The following is a 17,428-nucleotide window of genomic DNA, read 5'->3' on the forward strand; positions in this document are numbered from 1 at the left end:
AGAACAACTTCTTTTAAATGATTACAATAAAAATGTTCTGGAGGATCAGATTTACTTTTAGGCATAACTGAATGCAATTTAACAGAAAGAATGACTTAATTGTTAAGTTCTGTGGAGTTATCTTACACCTTCTATTATGAGAATTTCTCATATGTCAGAATTTTCTATACATTTCGTTATGTGTTCTATCAGGAAAGTTTCATTAGAAGGCTCCAGTAGATAAAAGTGACTTCCAGGAAGATTGTAACTGGCAGTATCTCCACTGGTTACAGCAAGCCAGGCTGAAAAAGATTTAAAATATAAAAGAAATGTAAACTATTGTGGTCATTTTACATAAATATTTCAAATTTATTATTTATTTTAAATCACATATCAACTGTTTTTCTCTGCATTTCTGTATATTTCTGTTTCATTTAAGAAGGTGATAAAAGACTCAGAAGAACCCCATTCATTAAATGATTTATTACATCAGGAAAATGCCTAAGTGTAAGAGGAAAATCATATAAGCAAAGTACCTTCTGAACCTTGCTTTGTTTCATCAGACGCGTTAAAGCAGGTAACATCACAAGTGAAGTATTTCCTTCTTATATCATGAAAACTGTGAACACAAAAAAGTTATAAAATTTTCCATAGGATACCTATGTTTGGGTTATTATAGATTAAATTGTGCAGAACATCAGGAAAAGTACTTTCTGTATCTGTAAGATTCTTATCTCCTTACCTTACTGCACTTATGTCTCAAGTTGTAAAGAAAACATGACCCAGCAGTTAGGAAAAAGAAGAAGTTCAACCTGCATTAAAAATTCTCACTGATAATAAACAGTTATGTTGTCTGCTTATATCCAAGTGCTGATGTTTCAGGCCCTTATCAGTGTCAGGTTCCAAGGGCCAAAATGGGTCCTTCTCTTTGCCAGGATGAGAAACCTTAACCACTCAGCTGCATAAGCGGTTGTATAAGATCCAGTGGAGACAGTAAGCGGGACAGAAGAAGCTGGTCACCCTCTCGATTCCTAGAACAAAGGGATTCTTTGCTTCCAGGTAGGTTAGGGGCCCTTGGATCAGGAGGCTGATCAGGATCCAAAGCATGATCTAGAAACATGATTAGCTGACCTTACTACTCTCAGAAAACAATAAAAGGTGTGAGACTCTTCCTTGTAGTGGCTACTAATTTTGGATCCTAAGTAGAATTGTAATTCTACAGTGACATATGCACTACTGTAACAACAGTAGTGTCCACTTCTGTAAGCAGTGTTTTCGTCTGTGGTATAAACACTAAAATACAAATAGAAAAGCACATAAAGGAGGAAACTATGTTTACTGTTTTTTTTTTTTTTATATATATATATATATAACAAAATCTAGAACAAATTGCAGAGAAAGAAAAAAGAAAACCTGAAATGACCAGACATAAGTAAAGCTTTAAAATATAAATGTAATACAAAATTATAAAACTTACGGATATGTCTGAAGAATTTTCTGGTCTTGTTTTAAAGTTAATATCAAATGTCTGGTGATCTGTTCATTTTGCAGAAACTCAGGAGGAACTCCTCCTAACATGTCTAAATATTCAAGAATGCGACTATCTTCTATTTCATGGGATTTGCTCAACAGAGAAAAATATTCACTCTGTCAGACAAAACAGATTGGGTGACATATATAATATACACCGTATTAAATAATACACCCTACATACACCACATTAAATAGTATTTTCACTAATAATTGCTTTAGTAAAAAAAGTATGAAGATTCCATATTGCCAATACACAGTGGCTGATTAGCTTAACTTTTGCAGGGATAAGATACGCTTAGTAGACTGGTTTCTAACTGATTATAACTGAGACAAATACTATGTTTTGAGACCTCCAGACACATAACATTTAATGTGTTTTTTGTCCAAAGTTTGAATCTCACTATTGAAAGAAAAGTAATAAAACATATAATAGAAAGAAAAACCTTGCAGTAGACACAATGCCAACTAATGTAGGACTGGAGAGACACACATATTATGGAAGTTTTCAGGAATCATAATGTCTTCCATGAAGTACTAGCTCAATGAACAGCATTGATAAGAAACACCATGAACAGAAGAATGGAAAGAGCAAATGATGACTGAGGACAAGAGGGCTAGGAAAAAGCCAGCTCATTTGTTTTACTGAGAAAGACTAACAGAATCACGGGAAACTCAGAAGCAAAGGGAACTGAGAACAGATTACAAAGGCAACAAAGAATGAGGAGGGAAAGAAATACCTGGTCAAATGTACTGAGGGCTGGTGCAGGAGATGTATAAAGCACTAGACTAAGACAGTTATTTCACGTGTTATAGAGCAGGGAGTGCCACTTTATGTTTTGTTTTCATGGCTTTTTTAAGCCAAAGACCAGAGTAAATAATAGAACATTCAGAAAAAATAACATTAGCTACTGCTCTAAGGATAGACTTTGCAATGTGAAATTCTCCAGCCACCTCAGAATGAATGTCCTGCAAGAGAACAGAATGTTTTTCTGCATGCAGTCTGAAGTTTGCTTTGTGTTAAAGCCACTTGGCATACACTACTATAAAAAGGACACCACAAGTGTTTTACTCATGCCATCTAATATACTTTTTTTTTTTTTTTAATGAATTTGTAACTTACTTGTGGGCCATATGCCCCTGAGAGAAAAAGATGGACCGGCTCTAGTCCATACTCCTCTTTCAAGTGTACTGCAAGCGCATAACTAACATAAGATCCAAAACTGCAGCAAAAAGAGAAATTAAAATAATAAAAATTAAGTAAAAACTGGAAAGCGTGAACATAATTTGAATTTTAGTGCTAAATGGCTACCTTGAACATTTATTGAAACTGTAACTATAGTGAATGTTATAGTTCTGTAAATATGACATACAGTGATTTAGCTAACTCACACAAAGTACCTTCCAATACAGACTAGTTTTACAAATTAGACCTTTTTGCCCCCATTTATTCTAGTAGTTTCCTGAATTCCAGTAAGGACAGTTATTTTGAATACGTGGGACTAAGTGATCTTCAAAATCTATGCATTTGTTCACCCTATGTGCTCACTTTAGAGTAAGCACTGACAGATATTACCAGTAAACAATTATAATTTATCAGTGTAAAAATAAATAAATCACAGCACTGCCATTTTTAAAAGACATTGCGCCTGAAGTAATTAAAATATAAATAACCAGAGTCTTTGAGATTAGCAGCATGTTTTAGCATGGCTTGGCAAAAGACCTTTGCAGAAGTGTATCTGCCTAGGTTTTTGCAAACAAAGACAAGTAACTATCTACTCCTAATGTTCCTTCACCAGGGTATCTAAAACGTATACATCTTTACCTGTGACCAAAAAATGCAAAGGGTTTTTCTTGCAGCTCTTTTAACAAAACACTTGTGATTTTATTAATTACTTCTGTCATGTCTTTTGCAAAAGGCTCCTTAGCATGACATTCTCTTCCAGGAAGCCTTATAACGGACACTACAGAAGAGATGGAGGAAAGGAGGGAAAAGAATTACAGTCATTTCAAGAAAAAAACAGTAAAATCATTTTTACTAAGTTTTCTGATCTATTCTGCAGAGTATACAGATTATTTAAATTCATTCTTTTTACAGTTGATACAGTGTATTTGCTATTGTTACTGCTATATTTTAATCCTGTGATTAAAGACAGATCAGGTCTCTATTCCTTCCTTAACTCACAAATGTTGCCTCTCCCACTGATCAAATTTATAAATGCCTTGAGTCAGAAATCCACTTAAAATGATAACAAGGTCGTGATCTCAGCTGAGGTTTCAGAACAATTATACTGCTGTGACTATTAATAACAACAACGATTTCAATAAAAGCAACTCGGAGGGTTGTGTAAAAAGTATCTTTTCAAGGGCAACATCAGAATGTTAACAAACTGTATTGGGATCACACAGTTCCCATTTTCCCCTTTGAAGGCTCTTCAGTGCTGCACACAGTAAAACGCAGAATCGTATAAACTGATGGGATTTAATAGCTACACAAAAGGGCGTATCTTATCTTTTTACACCCGTTTCAAAATCAGGAGTTTTTCCTCTCACTGTTTAAGAAAATAAGTAACCAATAGATCAGTAAAAATGTTGATTTTCTGAAATTTCCTTGACATTGAACACACTGCCAAACTAGCATGGAAGTAATAGGTGAAACATGAAGTATTTTACTAGAGACAGAATAAGCCACCACATAATACCACAAACATTAGTACTGAAATATTCATGTCTTTTATACTTAATTTTAGTACAATTAAAGCATCTGAAAGAGCGTGCTGCTCCCTGACTTTATTCATCTGGATCTGCAGTCATTCCCAGGCTATCTTCTTAGTAACTTTGTTACAAGTATTTCCATCCACACAAAACCTCCTCACAAACTGAATTTCATTCTGTGCAGCCTCTCAACATTAAAAAAACAATTCTTATGTCTTCACTGTTCTTATATAAGGATCTAAGGCACTGCTGATGCCTTTGGAATATGCAGTATGATATTTTTATTGCATTGCCCTTCCTTGAATCAAACCAGCAGTTTCCAAGCCTGGAAACTGCTGAAGCATACTATAGTCCTGTGAAATTTCTCTCTGAGGATGTCACTTTTTAATTTAATCAAATATAAGTTGATCCAAAGTGGTACAGAAGCTTAGTACACCCAGCATCCTCATGGAAATGTGGAATCCTGGTAGACTTCCTTTCTGAATATAATCTCCACTGGAGAATGACTGCACAGCTGTCAAGAGCATTATATTCTGCAGCTGTGCATTTCAAAGAGCCCAGCTTTCTTAAATTCTTTAGCTACACAAAGGACCAACCTTCAATTGTGCTGCTGAAGATTTCGCCCCATCGAGCAAAGAAAGAACAGTTACTTCCAGCCCAAGGAAAGCAAATCAGCCGATAGAGAGCATTTGGCCTTTTGTATGGACGGAAAACCAACTTATCCATTCCTAGGGGAAAAACGAGCAAACAAACAAACAAAAACCCTACCACAACCAACGAAACAAGAAAACATCACATTACTCTAGAACAAGACTCTTCAGGTACAGGAAAATTAAAATGAATGTAGTAAGATTTAAAACAATGGGCTAATATTTTCTGACATTAAAACTGCTTGTACTATGACAATAGTCAGACAGATACGAGATAATCTTCATGCAACTGTGGAAACCAGGTTCTGCTTTTATAAATGGTGATGGAATAGCATTGGGCAACATCTTTTGCAATATTTTCTTCTATTTGAGTCACTGACGACAAAGAACAAGCAGCCAAAGATATCGATATGGATTTTCAAGGTGACCCTTTAAAAACATGGGCTTTTAGAGCATACCCCAAAGAGAAGATGTAGAAAACATAAAGACCACCTGGTTCAGTATTCTATCTACAACAGTAATAAAAATGGATGTCCAGGGAATAGCTGGATGCAGCATCCTCTTGCAATGATCTAAATGATCACAAAACCCTAGTAAAAATAAATTACTTGGAAGCAATAGAGAAACAGAATAATAAAAAAACCTGCAAGAATTAAAATAAAATCACATGTTCCTGTGAAAAAGCCTGAAAATATAGTATTTACTAGATAAAAATAAGCTGAAAAAAAAATAACAAAACACATTTCCAAGACGCTGAAAATCCTTGCAGATATTATTTTTCCCTGTGGACATAGTTCAGTATATGCAAGGGCAGGTTAATCACAAATACACCTATGTATCTACATGCAGTCCTTTTTACCTGCACAAAAAGTGTGAGAAATGCAACTGGATCAGAATAGGTAGCAATTCATACCCATTTTAATGCAACCAACAGAGAAGAAAATCTACTGTGATGTTGCTGTGGCTGAAGTTTTCTTAAATTTCATGTATGTTTAAACTGGGAAGTGTGTCAGCATCTGTTAAGAATCACATCAAACGAACTGCAAGAAAAGCAAGATGAACAAACTTGGATCAAAAGTCAATAGGCAAAAGCCTGTGAGATTTGAAATTAGTGAGGGATGGTGGAACCAGCACTGCAGAAGACATAATTCCTTGGGTAGGTTCATTTAGTGTCAGCACCATTACTCCAAGTCACACTTTCACCTTTTCCACAAAAAGACACACACTCAAACATTTTGGAAACCTGTTAACTTGATGGAAAATTAAGAAAAATCTCTTCTCAAACTGATTCCAAAGATGACACAAAAATTTCAGGCATGAGAAAGAAGCACATTTTGTCAAAGTCCTTAAGCTATTTAAAGATACATTACCAGTCATTGAGAACCTTTCACACTTGCCGCTCATACAGGTTTATTCCATCACTGTCCAGCTTACTTTAGGTGCAAAATACCTGAATAATCACAAAGGTCACAAGCGCCAGGAAACGACAGCCCAAGGGTTGATCCACTTGTCGGTGCGGTGCTGCGTAACAAGAAGCAAGACCCAGAACTTTCTCGTATTAGGAGATAGATGGCAAAGCCCGTCTTGCAAGTGAGGAAGGGATATGCACCCAGGTGGCACAGGTGCTTGCTTTAAGTATTTTTTCAGGTTTAAGGGGAGGAGTCTGGGCATCAGAAAAAAGGCAGGGACTGAAATACATGAGTCCCCAAAGGAGACTGGAGCACCACTTGTTAGGTGTGACATAAAGCAATTTCAGAAGGGTGCTCTGAATCAACCCCAGTGCTGTAAGTAGCGCGTGTTAGCATGTCAGTGACAGCATAGAAGCTGGAGCAGTTTTAAGACCGGAGGCCCACAGCCTAACTGAAGAAAAAGCCTTTATAAAGGAAAGAAGAAAACCCAGCCATTTCGAAGAGCCATGTTCAGAATAACAGCACTCACTGTTGGACAGTTTTGTAGGGGGCTGGAAATGTAAGCGTAGAAGACCATTGCCTGCTTTCAGTAAAGCACTGCGTTTGTTCAATAGGCCAGTTACAATTTCTGCAAGCTTGAAGGCAGTGGCACATGAACAACACGCCGTGGTCACAATATGATGACTTCGTATTGTCTAGTATATTGTGCTCCTGGGGATCAGATGCTATCAGCAACCTGAAAAAAAAACCACAAACAACTGCAAATGTAGTACTAGCAAGATTTTTATTTTACTGTTACTCTACAAAAAATAATTAAAAAATGAAAAAATCTCCATTGTTTCTATGTTTCCCTAGGAAAGTGAAAAATCTGGTGTTAAGAGAAAGGTGTCTGTTGACCTAGCTGGTCTGTAAGCACTGCTGCCTTTCCCAGAGCAGGTCTGCAGTTTTCTATTCACTGCATTTCCTGCTTTCTGGGGGAACCCTAAATCAGCATGACAAAAAAGCCAAATTTAAATGTTTATTGGAAACCTTCCTCATCCTGCCTCTTCTGGCTGCAGCAGTTTCCATAGGAACAGGCTTGGGGAAGGAGAGGGCTCAGCAGTGAGTGCTGGCCACAGGCTCTGCAAACTTCCAAATGGCAAAAGTTAAAAATGTGAACATTTTTCATGGCACTTTTATGTTGCAACTATCATGAGGCAAGATGAGGCACACCTACACTTGGAAGGTGCACAACTTAAGGACGCTTACACTGACTAACTAGTCCTGACCTATGCTGTTGTGCCCATTACAGCTTCTGCAAATGATCGATCTGCTAATAGATACATCTGTCTGTAATGTACAATTTATAATAAAGGAACTAACATGCTTTATTTATTCCTGCCTCAAATTGTGGCAGTTATAAAATCTGACACATTATGTTAATGTGATGAAACCCAGCTGTTAAAAACATCAAGCCAATGAATAATGTTCCTAAAAGTAATAAAAAACCAACTGGAAATGAGTATTTTCTAAGGCTGAAAATAAAATATGTTAAGAATAGGATTTTGAAAGTACACTATTAATCAAACAGCATGATATTTCCTTAAAAATAATGAAATTACGTATTAAAAATAATGAAATTATGTATTATGTATGTAATGGTACATACGTACCAGTATGTACTGGTTGTTTTTGCTTGCCTTCTAAATTTCTTTTTCGGTACTAAAGGACTAGAAATTTTTGTTTTTCAAATGAAAATTAGTGTTTTTACAAATTAAGTAGTTTCAGGAGATGTCAGTCACAACCAAAATTATTTTTCCCATTTCCAGGGATGAAGATAAAAGAGGGCTTTACAGAACCAAATTTGCCGACTCAGTACCAGTCCAGAAGTTCCTTCGCCTTAAAGGTTTCTTAGCTGCTGCTTTATGGCAATTTTCTTTGGAACACAACAGTAACACAAGTGGACCTAATAGCAAGTCAGGAAGATTATAGGTGGGTAAAGCACTTACAAGATGACTAGCAAATGTGATTCCACCAGAAATGGCAATGCAAGCAAGAGTAATTTTTTTATGCAGTAGTTATAATACTGGAAACCAATCGATGTAATCTTTGTCTAAGAATAAAAACATTGCTGGGGCATTTGCAATTCACTAATAGTAATTTAATGTGACCCATTTTGAAAAGTAAAGTGAACACATACAGGTCTCTGAAGAAACAAAGAAGCATTGTTTCTCAGTTGGCACTCATTAAGATTCAATGAACGGTCATGTATGTTGCTTATTAAATGTTGGCTTTTAATATTGCCCATTGTGAAATACATTGGATAATATACACTGTAAACTATTTAATTCGCTTTCTCAACTGTCAACCATCACTTGTCAATTTATTATTTTTTAATATATAATTTATTATTTTAACAAATCTTTACAGCTTTTAGCACCTTTACTGCAACTATACATCATTTCCTCGTCACTCTGTTTCAAGGATAAACTTAAATATTTCTCTTTTAAAAGTATACCTGGAGAGACCTGCAGTTAAGCAGTTCTCATTCTATCTGAAGGAGAGCCATAGAAAGCCTCCTCTCCAGAACAGTCTTGAGACAGAAACAGTCTTAACGAAATAAAAAGTATCATGCACCTCAACTTGTTTTTACTCTTAAGAATGCTCTCAGAGAATTATATAGAATATTATAAGAGTCATGCAGATGAAATATGGAGTGAAAAGTAAAATTTGCAGAATGGAAGACTTTAGAGTTGCATTGGCAGGATCTCCTGGAGAGACTGGGACAGATGAATGCCATCAGAGTACTGAATACCCTCATTTGGACTTCTGCTTATTCCACCGGATTAGATGCAGGGCATGGCTAGGAGAGAGAGCTTATGAGAGTGTATATATTATGTTCTACAAATGCACAAGAAAATGACAATGGGAGAAGTGAAGAATTCCAGGCCTGAAGTTGAAGTTTACAGCAGCAGCAGGAGATTGCATGACAAAGACAATCAACTGCCACGAATCCAACAATCCAGAAAACTCCTAAAAAGCATTGAAGACAATATTTTAGGATGCACAGAAAGTAACGAAGCAGAAGAAGTCTATAAACAACTATGAGAGGCATCTGCTGAGCTCTGAGGGAGTTCAATTGGACCCTGAAAAACTGAGGGCAATTAAAGAAAGGTCGAGGCCAAAGTGTATGAATGAACTAAGTGACTGATAGAGATAACCAAAGTGTGAAAAGGGCAGACCTGATCTGAACACATAAAAAAGTAAGGCATTAGGGCTAATGTGCAGTAAACGTATAAAGCAACTAAAGTTACAGGGAGAGGCTTGCAACAGATGCCCAGGAGTAGCACCATACAAAGTCTCTGCTAAGATAGCCCTTCCAGACATAAAAAGCTGAGCTCTTATAGGAAATGAAGAGACTGCACACCCCAGAAGGTAGTGCATGCAGTATATATGCAATCTCATCACAAATCATTAGGAAATGTCATGAAGAGACCATTCTGGCCAAAAGAAATAGTGAAGAGATTGGGATTTAGTTCACCAAAAAAGGTTTAAATTGATTTATAATAGTTTGTATTTATCACAGCCTAAGGACAGATATGCAGCGCATGGTTTATCAAGGAAAAATGACAGATGAAAAACTGATATCCCATGATAATTTGTTGATGGGGGAGAAAAAATACATCATTAGCAATACCTATCATCAGGACAACAAATATGCGTTTGGCAAGGAAAGCACCATGCCAGGACTGGATGCCAACTACAAAACGAATGCAAAACCAGGGCAGAAGCAAGTCCTTGCATAGACAGAAGTAAAACAAACAAAATGTATTTGAAGACCACACAGGACGACAGTAAGAGCCATAACATTACTGCAGCCTCAATTCATTCCTAACCTTTTGCTTCAGTAGCTCAGCAAACTCTTGCATAACAAATAAAGTGGAAGTACAGCAATTTCAATGGAAATTGGAAGAAGTATGACTTGGAAGAAGAAAGTTAAAAATAAATAAATAAATAAAAACACAATAAACTAACAAAAATCTGTGTGCATGACTTGAATACTAGCTGTAATCACTTAAGAAAATTAATTTTCTCCTAATGGCAGTTAGCAGATAGTGCATGAACAATCACACAACAAATAAAAAATAAATATTGACTGGGCAGCATAGCAATTGCCATCTGCAGCTGGCTGCCAGTAGAGTTAACTAAGTACAACCTTCCCATTTGCTGGGCTCAGCTCAGTTTAGACAGTGAGAGTTTACAAGTATCTCACCTTCCTTCAGGCCCTACTGTTGCACTAATCACCCACAAGTAGGATGCATGAGAGCAAATATGCCGAGGGGTTTCTGTTAAGAACTTTGGATATTTTTCTTTGGTACCTGATACTTTTCTCTTCGTAAAAGTGTTGTTCATTCATTCAGGTGTTACCTTTACCACCAGCTGCTGTTAGTAGTTAGTGCTCGATAGCACCACCTACAGCTTTCCCAGCATCACAAATAGGCCTCATCTTCCCTTTTACCTTCCAACTCTAATATCCCTAGATCAACCGCATGGGACAAAAGGAGAATTTGGTTAAAAAAATATTTACCCAAACGAACAGTTCATGCTGTAGGCATGAATTCACAGATGGATGGATGTGACAAGAAGTCCATAAAGCAGAGTCTGATCCCTCATGTCATCTTTGGCCTGTATTTTATATTTTCCAAGGAAAATAGGTAGACACCCCCTTCTTAAAAAGGCAAGAATTCAGGGACTGTAAAGTTCCCTGATGTCTGTGAATTGCTCATACAGACTACTCCCTGCTCATGCATGTACCAAAGCAGGCCTCAAACTGTGACCAACTCAACTCATTCACGCAAGCAGAAATAGGCTAATAAAAAGATGAGATTCCTGTCAAAAAGTCAGTAATGGGGTGAGATTTATTACAGAATCACAGAATCACAGAATCATTTAGATTTGGAAGAAACCTCCAAGATCATCTAGTCCAACCTCTCTCCTAACACTAACAAGTCCTTCACTAAACCGTATCACTACGCTCTACATCTAAACATCTTTTAAAGACCTCCAGGGATGGTGACTCAACCACTTCCCTGGGCAGCCCATTCCAATACCTAACAACCCTTTCAGTAAAGAAGTTCTTCCTAACATCCAACCTAAACCTCCCTTGGTACAACTTTAGACCATTCCCCCTTGTCCTGTCACCAGGCACGTGGGAGAACAGACCAACCCCCACCTCTCTACAGCCTCCTTTAAGGTACCTATAGAGAGCGATAAGGTCGCCCCTGAGCCTCCTCTTCTCCAGGCTGAACAACCCCAGCTCCCTCAGCTGCTCCTCGTAAGACTTGTTCTCCAGACCCCTCACCAGCTTCGTAGCCCTTCTCTGGACATGCTCCTGCATCTCGATGTCCTTCTTGTAGCAAGGGGCCCAAAACTGAACACAGTACTCAAGGTGCAGCCTCACCAGAGCCGAGTACAGGGGGACAATCACTTCCCTCAACCTGCTGGCCACACTGCTTCTTATACAAGCCAGGATGCTGTTGGCCTTCTTGGCCACCTGGGCACACTGCTGGCTCATATTCAGCCGACTATCAACCAGTATTCCCAGGTCCTTCTCAGCCAGGCAGCTTTCCAGCCACTCATCTCCCAGCCTGTAGCGCTGCTTGGGGTTGTTGCGCCCCAGGTGCAGGACCCGGCACTTGGCCTTGTTGAACTTCATACAGTTGGCCTCAGCCCATCAGTCCAGCCTATCGAGATCCTCCTGCAGAGCCTTCCTACCCTCGAGCAGATCGACACACGCACCTAACTTGGTGTCATCTGCAAACTTACTGAGGGTGCACTCGATCCCCTCATCCAGATCATCAATAAAGATATTAAAGAGAACTGGCCCTAGTACTGAGCCCTGGGGGACTCCACTAGTGACCGGCCTCCAACTGGATTTAACTCCATTCACCACAACTCTTTGGGCCCAGCTACCCAGCCAGTTTCTAACCCAATGAAGTGTATGCCAGCCCAAGCCAAGAGCAGCCAGTTTCTTGAGGAGAATGCCGTGGGAAACGGTGTCAAAAGCCCTACTGAAGTCAAGGTAGACCACATCCACAGCCTTTCCCTCATCCACCAAGTGCATCACTTTGTCATAGAAGGAGATCAGGATTAGCTACAGTTTGGTGACAACACTATTATAACACTATTCAAAATGGAAATTGCCTTTGCTGCAAAGCTGTTATTTATTAAAACATTTTACGTCTCTCTATGAAAGAAGGCAAAGAAGTCCGTATTTCTTCCTTCTGTAGAGCTGGGACTCGGCTACAACTTTGTTTTGGTGAATAGCAGATAATCTACAGAAAAAACAACCGGAGAGAGTACCAAGGCCTGGCACACAGGCCAGAGGGACCTCCAGCTGCCTATTACCATAGGATGCTTATGAAGTCTGAGGCTAATAGAAGTAGTAAGGCAGGTCCTGCTGCAACAGTGGTCACAAGTCTACTCTGATGCAAAACCTGTAGGTAAAGCAAGGATGAGGAACAGTGAAGCTGAGGTTCAGGGAGTAACCTAGGGAAAAGACTGCAACTGAGAAGCAGGTTTTACCTCAGTTTTACTTGCTCTTGCTGACAATGCTGACAATGCTGACAATGACAGAGGTAATCCTGCCCTTCACAGCTTCCCAGAGCATAGTTTTCTACCCCAATCTTTCTGTCAACACTAACTACATAGCCTAGTAGTAAGAGCAGTTTATCAGGCTGAAAACTAACACCTGCCTTGTAGTTTAGTTTTCAGCTAAATTAGTCAGCTGATTCCACAGTTTCACCATTGTCCTGTTGATACAAGGAAACGGACAAGGATTCGTTGCATTTTTTGCAAGCTTTGATCTACTTAAACTAGCTGGAAAGATGCATGCTGAAATTACATATACACTCCCAAGGTTTGGGTATAAAAGATATATATGTCCTAACCTAATGGAGCAATTTGCCCTTAAGAATTATTTAACAACTCCTGCTTAACCAGAACAAAACAAACAAAACAACAACAACAACAAAACTGCAGAGTCTGTCTTACTGTTCTGCAAGACGCTTTCAGCTGATTTCATTGTAATTCAGAAAAAAATAAAAACTACACACATGAAAGAATTGTTGCATGAGCAGGTGATCTCCCTGTGCATACATTCAGCTGAAACTGAATTTATGTGAAATCTAGGCATATCTGGGAAATGTCTTTTTTGCAAGGTAGAAATTCTAAAAAATAAAATAAAATAGGTTAGTTCTAAATTGTCTTTATCTTTCATCTGCTCCCATCTTTTGGTCTTTTACCTAAGATCTAATTTAGACTCTATTACACTGAAGATACATAAAGATACATAAGAATTCCTCTGCATAATCAAGATTTTCCTGGATTGTAAAGTTTCATGAGAAACAAACTTTTATTAGCTATAAATTTTAAATTAGCTATGTGATCTGATCAATTAATGGCAGACAAAATCTTCTTGAGCGTGTTCACAGTCAAAAGAATATTTCTTTCTTAACTATTGGCAAAGAAATTGCTCAATGTGAGAAAAAACATCTGAATTTTGTTTTAAGAAAATATTTAAGAAAATAAAATTTTATCAGGAGTTGCATAAAAGACTTAAAGAGCAGTCTGATAAATCAAAGAATAATTTAGATTGAACGAGACCTCTACAGATCATATAGTCCAAACTCCCAGAAAAAACAGGGCCATCTTTGAAGTCTGATTTAACTTTAAAGTTAGGTCAGGTTGCTTGGGCCATGTCTAGTTGAGTTCTGGATATCTCTAAGACTCTGCAACCTCCCTGGGTAACCTTGTTCCAATGTTTCATGCTCACAGTGAAGATATTTCTTTCCTTCTAATCCCCTGCTGCAGCTTGTGTCTTTTGTTTGTCCTTTTGCAGAGTACACCCAAGAAAAGCCTGCCTCTGCCCTGTTCATACCTTTCCATTAGGTAGGTGAAGGTATTAATTAAATCTTCATTTAGCTCTCCTCTCTTAAGACAAAACCAGCTCTCTAAGCCTCTGCTTGCACATCATCCATTGTACACCCTACACAGTCCAGCCACAATCTCAGGGACCCCTGTCAGACTCGCTCCAGTATGACAATATCCTTCTTCTAAGAGGGAGTCCAAAATGGACACAGATGTGGTCTTGCAGTATACTAAAGACATTTTACATTATTTTTAACCACACTTTTGAGACATAGGCTTTCAGGGCATTATGAGATTTTACATTTGCTTTACTTGTTATTATGGCATCACCTTGTGACAGGTGGACAAACACAAACTGAAAAATGCCCTGGAATACACATGCAATAACAAAACATGTGCATTGACCAAACACTAGGACAAACATAGAAATAGATCCAACAACCCCACCCTGTGGAGAACATAAAGCCATTAGTAGAGGAACATTGAGTGACTGACTGAGTGCTTGCAGCACAGGGCTGTTTTGATATTCCCCAAATGAAAATATTTTTTATGGGATTCAGTCTATGAAATGAGTACTTGTGAACTGCAGGAGCATGGAACGCGTCTGTTGGGTAGTCCAGGAGCACAGAGGCTTCTCATGTATCTAGGCATTGTAAAACTTAGATACTAGACACGTCCTATACATGCATCCATGGTTTAACTGGTTGCCTGCAGATTCTGGAAGCCAGGCAAAAAGCGATCCCACACCCAAGTGGGCTGTCTATTCATCGAATTTAGATTTAATGTAGTCTATTCACCAGCCCACTGGTACGAACAGAATTGGACTACGGTGCCTGTGAGTCAAATGATCCACTTAGCTGGCAGGTACGGAACCCACTGTCAAAGCCACTGGACTGGTTACAGCCAGGCAGGCATCTGAGACACCTGGCTGGAAACACGATGGCCCTAACAAGTCAAGGCACCAGCATGAGATCCACAAATCCATAGTAAATGAGCAGGAGGGCCGTAGGACAGGTGGGCAATGTGGTTCTCTACTGACTTCATCTTCACAACAGAAATGTAGTTTGTGCAGGCTATGGATACCAGCATGCTTCGATATCCTAAATACTGTCCCCTAGTTGAAGTTCTTATTTCTGCAGCTGTATCACTACCTTACACATTACTACATCACATGCATGCTTGTGCACATTCAATTGCATCATCTTTAATAAAAGTAAAAAATACGTATTTTCCAGGGTACTTCAGCTTTTTAGAAAATAATAGTTATAAAAAAAAGAGGTCCAACCGGAGAGAAAGCACATCTGTAACAGGCATAATGATATCCATTACAGGGTTTGTAGGACTATGGACTCATATCCATATAGTTTTTCCTATTCAGGTAAAACCAATGGTGTGATCTTGTACACAGTGGTGTGATCTAGCAAAATGAATAAATTCCAAGACAAAATTCTGTAGGAAACCACTTCTCAGTAGCTCCTGAGCTCAGGAAACTGCTGGTCTTTCTTCCTGAAAAATTAACACTACGGTAATCTTTCATCATTATATCTAGACACTATGAACTAATGGAGAAAACTGTGCAGTATACTCAACTTTTTTGCTACATCTGTCATATTTTTCCCGGCAAATTATCACTCTGAGCCACACTTTTAGCAGATTATATTCCAAATAGAAGGTTAATGTAGTTGCTAACACCCAAAGGCAGATGACAAAAAAAATACATATATACCTCTGTTCTCCAGAAAGCTATCTACCCATCCCTTTACTAAGACTTGAAAAAATGTAGGAAAATATAAATTTTCTTGTGGAAGACTTGGAGCTGATGTGCTCACAGCATAACTAATGCAAAATTATTGAAGTAAATTGTAAAGTCACACAGTATGCATTCCCAGTTTTACTATCTGAACCTACCAGGGTATCTAAACTGCAAATATAATCATAGAATCATAGAATATCCCGAGTTGGAAGGGACCCACAAGGATCATCGGGTCCAACTCCTGGCAACAACAGGACCATGCAAAGAATTAGACCATGTGTCTGAAAGTGTTGTCCAAACGCTTCTTGAACTCCAGTAGGCTCAGTGCCATGACCCTGGGGAGCCTGTCCCAGTGCCTGACCATCCCCCAGTGAAAAACCTTTCCCTAACCCCCAGCCTGACCCTCCCCTGTCCCAGCCCCATGCCGTTCCCTCAGGTCCTGTCGCTGTCCCCAGAGAGCAGAGCTCAGCGCCTGCCCCTCCGCTCCCGTCGTGAGGGAGCTGCAGGCCGCCATGAGGCCTCCCCTCGGCCTGCTCTGCTCTGGGCTGAACAAACCAAGGGACCTCAGCCACTCCTCATATGTCTTCCTCTCTAGATCCTTCACCATCTTCGTGCCCTCCTTTGGACGCACTCTAACAGTTTTATATTTTTCTTCTACTGTGGTGCCCAGAACTGCACACGGTGCTCAAGGCGCAGCTGCACCAGCGCAGAGCAGAGCAGGACAATCCCTTCCCTCAACTGGCTGCAGTGCTGTGCCTGATGCACCCCAGGATACAGTTGGCCCTTGTGGCTGCCAAGGCACACTGCTGGTTATGTTCAGCTTGCTGTTGACCAAAACTCCCAGCTCCCTTTCTGCGGGGCTGCTCTCCAGCTTCTCGTCCCCGAGTCTGTACATAAAGCCAGGGTTGCCCCCTCGCAGGTGCAGAATCCAGCATTTACTCTTGTTAAACTTCATATTGTTCATGATTGCCCAGCTCTCCAACTTGTCCAGATCTCTTTGCAAGGCCTCACCATCCTTGATGGAGTCAACAGCTCCACCCAATTTAGTATCATCTGCAAACTTGCTCAAAAAACCTTGAAGTCCTACATGCAAATCATTTATGAAAAGAGGACTGTCTCTAAAATGGAGCCTTCAGGAATCCCACTAGTGATAGGTCGCCATCCCAATGTAACCCCATTTACAAGAGCCCTCCGGGCCTGGCCTGCTAGACAATTGTTCACCCATCTTATGCTTTTATCTAACTGTATTCTGGTCATTTTGTCCAGAAGGATACTGTGAGAAACAGTATCAAAAGCCTTACTGAAATCTAGAAAGATTACATCGACTAGCTTCCTTTGGTCAACTACATGAGTGACCTTGTCGTAAAACGAAAACCCATGTGTATGCTTCAAAGACGAACACAAAAAGGAGTAATACAACCTTCCCTACATTTCCAGCTGTCAGTTCTGATATGGCACAGCTGCACAACCTTTGTTCAAATTTT

The 17,428-nt window shown here is 39.2% G+C and overlaps 1 protein-coding gene and 1 long non-coding RNA gene across 3 annotated transcripts; one reads left to right on the forward strand and one right to left on the reverse strand.

Moving 5' to 3' along the window:
• Nucleotides 1-147: 147 nt before the first annotated feature.
• OLAH (oleoyl-ACP hydrolase) lies at nucleotides 148-6,542 on the reverse strand. 2 transcript variants are annotated; one of them, XM_013187045.3, is made up of 7 exons: nucleotides 6,325-6,542; nucleotides 4,821-4,952; nucleotides 3,335-3,473; nucleotides 2,633-2,732; nucleotides 1,457-1,626; nucleotides 516-598; nucleotides 148-281 (listed from the first exon to the last, which is right to left on the reverse strand). In XM_013187045.3, the coding sequence occupies exons 2-7, from the start codon at nucleotides 4,948-4,950 to the stop codon at nucleotides 148-150; spliced, it is 756 nt and encodes a 251-aa protein (XP_013042499.2). In that variant the 5' UTR covers nucleotides 4,951-4,952; nucleotides 6,325-6,542. The 2 variants fall into 2 exon arrangements, with proteins under 2 accessions (XP_013042499.2, XP_013042500.2); XM_013187046.3 differs by having other exon boundaries at nucleotides 4,821-4,988.
• Nucleotides 277-10,474, forward strand: LOC106039694 (uncharacterized). The gene is made up of 3 exons (XR_001209447.3): nucleotides 277-556; nucleotides 8,092-8,254; nucleotides 8,693-10,474. It is a non-coding gene; the product is annotated as an uncharacterized lncRNA (long non-coding RNA).
• The last annotated feature ends 6,954 nt before the right edge of the window (nucleotides 10,475-17,428 follow it).

Source organism: Anser cygnoides, chromosome 2 (genome assembly GCF_040182565.1).
Source record: "Anser cygnoides isolate HZ-2024a breed goose chromosome 2, Taihu_goose_T2T_genome, whole genome shotgun sequence".
Taxonomy (NCBI): Eukaryota; Metazoa; Chordata; class Aves; order Anseriformes; family Anatidae; genus Anser; species Anser cygnoides.

Bases quoted from the DNA above. Each gene is read 5' to 3' on its own strand.
- OLAH (XM_013187045.3), bottom strand. From the start codon at position 4,950: ATGGATAAGTTGGTTTTCCGTCCATACAAAAGGCCAAATGCTCTCTAT. The intron at 2,733-3,334 runs GTAAAGATGTAT...TTTTTGCTGCAG, and splicing joins TTTGCATTTTTTGGTCACAG to TTTTGGATCTTATGTTAGTT. The intron at 282-515 runs GTACTTTGCTTA...AATCTTTTTCAG, and splicing joins AACAAAGCAAGGTTCAGAAG to CCTGGCTTGCTGTAACCAGT.